The 6,000-nt window shown below is 46.6% G+C and overlaps 1 protein-coding gene across 1 annotated transcript in view; it reads right to left on the reverse strand.

The window, feature by feature from the left end:
• The window catches only part of CDHR4 (cadherin related family member 4), a 28,728-nt gene extending 25,436 nt beyond the window's left edge, over window positions 1–3,292 (reverse strand). The window contains exons 1-2 of the mRNA XM_084829816.1: window positions 2,924–3,292; window positions 702–861 (exon numbers count right to left, since the gene is read on the reverse strand). Of these exons, the coding sequence (XP_084685942.1) occupies window positions 702–861; window positions 2,924–3,292 (529 nt within the window). The remainder of the gene's footprint in view (window positions 1–701; window positions 862–2,923) is intronic.
• Window positions 3,293–6,000: the final 2,708 nt, after the last annotated feature.

Raw genomic sequence — 6,000 nt, forward strand, 5'->3', positions numbered from 1 at the left:
ACTAAGCAAGGAACTGCAATGGGTATCTTAGCAGAGTAACCTAAGCTCCCTGTACGCAGTTGGTCCCTGTTTGGAGAAGGGCGGGAAAAGCTCTGAAACTTATGGGCTAGGAGGGGAGGCTCCCGCCCTTACCCGTGGGGCATCGGGACGCAACCGTTCCCGTAGCGCCAAGCGGGCTGAGCGCCTCCTCTTGGCACCCTCCACCTCACACCTCTCTCTGCGTCAGCACCTAGCATCTAGCAACAACTGCTCTCCCGCTCTTTCTCTGCCAGGGTCACTATCTCTCTCAGGAATGTGAACTGCGGGGGCCTCTCCCTGCAGCTGCAGGGGCCTCTGAGAGATGAGTGGGCTCCTCTCCCACGGGTTGTAGCTCTTCCTCAGAATCAGAGCTGCTTTGGGGCTCTATGGGCTCAGTTCCAACCCTGACATCACCCCGTCCCAGCAGGCTGAGTGCCTTATGGCAATTCTGTAGTCGTCATTCTAGTCGACCTGCCTATTCTTGCAAAAAGGAGGCCTTCCTGTGCCATGGGGGATCTGCTCCAGGTTGGTGGAGAACTCGCTGCCTCTCCATGCCTGGTGGCCATCTTCCACTCCTGCTCACCTCCCCCACAGTCCTGCAAACTCGCCTCACCAAGGCACTTTTATCTTAGGCCGGACATGCCAGGACCCTAACAGGATCTAGGCAATTGAGACAGGCTTACCTAGGTCACCAAGTCTGCGGCTGCATTCTAATCTGTCTGCTGCGGTGACTCGAATGAAGAGTTGAGTCTCAGTTGATTCTGCTCCGCAACGAGCAGTGTATGTCAAGGTGTACAGATTCACCTGCGTGGCATCCAGGGCAGCACTGGGACTAAGGCTCACCTGCCAGCCAAGAGAAAGAACCTCGGCATAGTTCCCTAAGCAACCATCAGAAAGTACGGCCCGCTAACCCCTTCCACACTACTACCACCAATGAACAGCCTTGGGAATGCCCATACCACAGAGAGAACGGAAGTATGGGGCAGGCTGGATGGGTTCAGCATGTCTAGACCAGCCTTCCTCAACTTGGTGCCCTCCAGATGTTCTGGACGACACCTCTCAGCAACCCTGACCATTGGCCATGCTGGCTGGAGCTGATGGAACTCCAAAACATTTGGAAGGCACCTGATTGGGGAAGGCTAGTCTAGACCCTCTGGCCTCAGGCAGTAACATTTGGGTGGACGTCCTGCAGTACACGTGAATGGGGAAAACAGTGAACTACCTAACCTACCTCACAGGGTTGTTGTGAGGATAAAATGGAGAGGAGAAGGAGGATCACGTATGCCACCTTGGGTTCCTTGGAGGAAAGGTGGTATAACAACGTAACAAATAATAAAATACTGTTTTGTATAGTCGAAAAATGAATCCCAGAAAGTTCTGGCATCCACACAAGGAGATTCCAGCTGAAAAACGTCATTTTAATGTAAAGACAGAATGAGATTTGGTAATCAGAAGCTAACTTTAAAAGACTTTAAGGGGAAAGAAACTATCAGGGAGATCTTCAACCATTTGTAGTAAATCTCAGTATTTTCCCAAAAGATATAGTATATTATACAACCAAAACTATTTCAACGCAGTGTAAAGTTCTCTGCATAAATTTTTCTGACTTTCATTGTATAGGCAACCAGTCTACCTAATTTCAATAGACGGTTTGGGTCTTACAATATATGCGGCATGAGTAATGAAAAATATAACATTTTAAGAATGATAGAGATGGTTTGATAGTGTTGCAGACCAGATTGCGCAGAACAGTTTCTCCAAAAATGAGGACTCGGGAGATTTTCTCTTATTTTATATCAAAGTTAAACAAACAAACAAACAGATCATAAGTGTCTGCTGATAAAACTAAATGAGAGAGACAGCCTAACTACTATTAACAAATGCATCACATGACTTTCAGTTTCACTTTCCTAAGGAAAACATTTAGGGTACAAGCCTATGGCTGCTAGGCAGCGGCTAGACAGCCATAAGATTTTTTGTTTTTTGGGAACCGAGCTTGGAGCCAGCACTCTGAGGTTGGTCCCCAGAAATCCAACTCCCTGCCCCCTCCCCTGCCATCTTGTAGGCGATGTGGTTTGTCCCTGGCTCCGCGCTCAGAAGAGCAGCGCAGAGCAGCCAAAAAGGGGGTGTTCCTGGGGGTGGGGCAGGGCAGGGATGGCAGAAGCACCGTTATGATGTTTCCTATGTGCTGTCTGGCCTCCCCTCCCACCGCTTTGAGGCGCCCTGGTTAGATAGCCGACATCAGCCATCTAGCTGCAAATGCAGGGCGGCCAGAGCACAGAGGATAAGATCCCTGCTGCACTTCGTCTGCCCTGCATGGGATAGTCGGCAGCCTCTGAGTTCGGAGGTGGTTGACTATCCCCGTAGGATTGTGTTTTTAACCCTTTAGAGTTTCGACTCTATTGCCACCCTCCAAGCAAACTCCTAGGGCTTCCAATGCAGGCTGCATGACAGTTAAAACAGGTTTTAAATGGTTTTACATTTGTAGTGAAGCCATCTGTGTTTCCCTTATCATCTATGTGTGTTTAAGGCCATGAAAAACGAAGTCAGTTTTGCTGGAAAAAACCTGTGTTCCATGGCACCAGACTGATGAACAATAATTATATTTTATCCTTCCAGTTCTTCTGGATAAGTTTAGCTGATATAATTTATTAAATACTCTAGTCCCACAAGAGGTTTATCCATCTTGATTGGATGGAAACTTCTATCCTGCAGTGAAGCAGAGCAATGGCATTGTCTACTCACAAGTCCTGGGCCAAAATTTCCCCTGAAATGTCTAAACAGGATGCCACAGAAAGGGAGCATCCCTGTTCTCTTGTGGGTCTCTGTAGCTAGAAATGCTTCCCTCTTGAGGTTGTTCAGAGACATTATACTGATGCTACACAAATCCACAGCCCCCTTGTACCTGGTAGGAGCCATTGGATAAGATGTTTAGAGGATTGAAAAAAGAGGTTGTGGGACTGATTCTTGGCAGAGTGGTCACATTGGGTGTAAGGCTGACGTTTGTACATCCGACGGAGAAGCTGGTAAGAGTTGTGCCTGGAGCCGTGCTGCCCTCCACCTCCACAGTGGCTGGGATGCCACTGAGCACTGCAGAGACATCAGTGAGAGTGTATTGGTACCAGCGACTATGGTAAAGCCCTTTTTGATATGAATTCCTTTTCCATAAGGGCAAACCCAGCCAGCATACATTGCCAGTTAAAGCCTTCTTAGATGGGGTTTGGACAACACGCAGGTGGTCAAAAAGCCACGGTGGCTTGTTAACCATCCCCATGTGTGCTGGTCACCTGCCGTCTGATTTTCCTAATTACCTTTTCATGATGTCCCAAACTGGTGAGGGTGGGTAGCTGAGGTGGTTAACAGACCCAGAGTCTGTTGTGGAGTAGCTAGGTGGCTTGTCAACCACTCCAGCTACTCACCCTCGCTGGGTTTGGATGTCAAGACAACCCACACCCAGCAAGGGTAAATTAGGGAAATCAGCCAGCATGCGTGGCTGCTGCAACAAGCCATGGTGGTTTGTTCCAGTCATCACAAGCAGGCAAACCGGGCCTTAGACTCCTTCCTGCCCAGGAGGATCCAATGGTCAGCCTGAGTGGGTGAAGTCTGTCCAAGGCCTGAAGGTACTTCCCCGAGAAGACTGCCAGCTGCAGTTCAGTGTTTTACCACACAGGGGCTCTACACACAGATCCAGTGACTCCTGACAGTGTAGCTGTGTCAGGGGAACTCGAGGGGTCATCCTGTTTCATTTTCAGCTTGGCACACGCAGACATAGGTTTGCATTAAATATCTGGGTTGTGCTGTGTGAGAGTTGGGTATGTCAATGTACAGTGGTGCAGCTAGGTAGTTTTGGACCCTGGTCTTATGGGGGAGGCCCTTTAGATGGCCACGGGTATTACTTCAGGTGCAAAGCACACAACTAACATTTCTGTTTCCTACACACACACACACACACACACACACACCATTCCATGCTTTACACCTGCTTCTACCTTCCTGATATGCTCAAACAACAAAACTGTTTGCCAAGCCTGATTAAAAAAAAAAATACTCTGAACATCTGCAGTTCCACATTATAAACTCGCTTGAATCATAGCACCATTGTGGATAAGGGAATAAAATAAAGTTTGCTTCTGCTGCCTTTATCACCTGCCGCTCTCTAGGTGTTCATTGGGGGAGAGGGGCTGGGCTGGGCTGCAGGGCCCCAGACTTTGGCCCCAACGTTATTTATTCTATTTACAATATTTATATACCACTCCACATCAAAAGATTTCGGAGCAGTGAATAACAAAGATAAAAGAATAAAACACCATGTTAAAACAATTAAAACATTTTAAAAGAAACAAGTTCCGATAAGGCCGAATTTAATAAACCTTGGCTGGTTTTCGGGAAGGAACGCTTCCCGGAATAACAATGTCTTCAGGAGTTGCCAGAAGAAACACAATGTTGGCACCTGCCTAACCTCCAAAGGCAGGGAGTTCCACAGGAAGGGGGGGCCCACACTGTTTTCGTGGTGGACTCCAACTGGGCCATGGGTCCATATGGAACCACCAGGAACATGCCCTCCGATGACCTCAGTGACTGGGCAGGTTGGTAGGGAAGGAGGCGCTCTCTCAGGTATCCTGGTCCCAAGTTGTTTAGGGCTTTGTACATGAGTACTAATACCTTAAACCTGGCCTGGTAGCAAATAGGCATTTTGTATTCTCTTTTGTAACAATTCCACAAACAACCATGAGAAATGTAGTTCAGAACTTTGTTAGAGCCAAGGAAAAGCTTCTCCTGATTCCTGCCAGGGCATAACTACAACTAACAAACAGACAAGGAAGTAAAACTAAACTAAAGGAAGTGCTCTGCCCTTTAGCAGCCACATCAAAATTTCTAAACTGTATAGTTCAGACTTCCCCAGCCTGGTGCCCTCCACATGTGCTGGACTACAACTCCCAGAATCCCCAGCCAGCTGTCTGGGAGATTCTGGGACTTGTAGTCCAACACATCTGGAGGGCACCAGGCTGGGGAAGGCTGGTATGGTTAGTAAACTTCCCAAAATTTCCAAATACCAACAACAGATATTCCTTATAATGAACATTTTACTACATTTGTTTTCTTTGCTGTTTTAACCTGATTGTTTTAACTATGCTGCTGCTATGTGTGTTTTATAATTTGTTTTGTGATTGTTTTTGTAATTTTTAATTTGACTGTAAGCTACCCTGAGAGCTAAAGTGATAGGGTGGGGTAGATATTTTCTTAATCAACAAGCAAATAAACAAACAAGAGAAGCTGAAGAAAAATCCCCAAGGAGAAGAAGAAGAAGAGAGAAGAAAGCAGATTAACAAGACATGGGAAAGGAAGGGAAGCATAAACACAAGCGACAGGAACAGATACTGACAGAACTGATACTAAAAATGCAGCAAAGATCATTTAATTGACACCATGCCACATCATCAACAGTGGTTTGAATTTTTGTTATTTATGTTTTGTTATTATTGTTTGCTAACTGTTATTCATTGTCAATTGGTTTTGTTACCCATTTTAAACGCATTAGATAAATATTTTTCATATATATTAGACTTCGGGTTGCAATCCACCTCTTCTCATCCATAGTAAAGATCTGGGTGCATTACAGCAGCCCCAAGTAAAAGGCTTCCTAGGGTACAAGAATATTATTTTTGCAGAGCAGTGGGTGCCTTGCAAAGCTCTGGCCATCGGCAGCCTTCACTGTGTATCGTCACAGAGCTGTAAGCACACAGGTGCCTGGATGCCCATCTGGAGGCATATGTGCTCACATACACATGCTTGGCTATAACCCATGTTTGTCTATATTAAGGACAGCCAGCTTTGTTTTCACAGCTGTTGTGGCATCAAAGCCTGTTCTTGCGCTGCAGATGGTGATCTCCCTTTCCCCTGCACTCATGACAAGTCTGTAAGTATGCAGGTCTCCTTACCTATAGCTCCAATGACTGGATCTGGGAACACAAGAAAATATAT

This window comes from Heloderma suspectum, chromosome 2, assembly GCF_057233095.1.
Source record: "Heloderma suspectum isolate Gila_16-S chromosome 2, 16-S_ref, whole genome shotgun sequence".
Taxonomy (NCBI): domain Eukaryota; kingdom Metazoa; phylum Chordata; class Lepidosauria; order Squamata; family Helodermatidae; genus Heloderma; species Heloderma suspectum.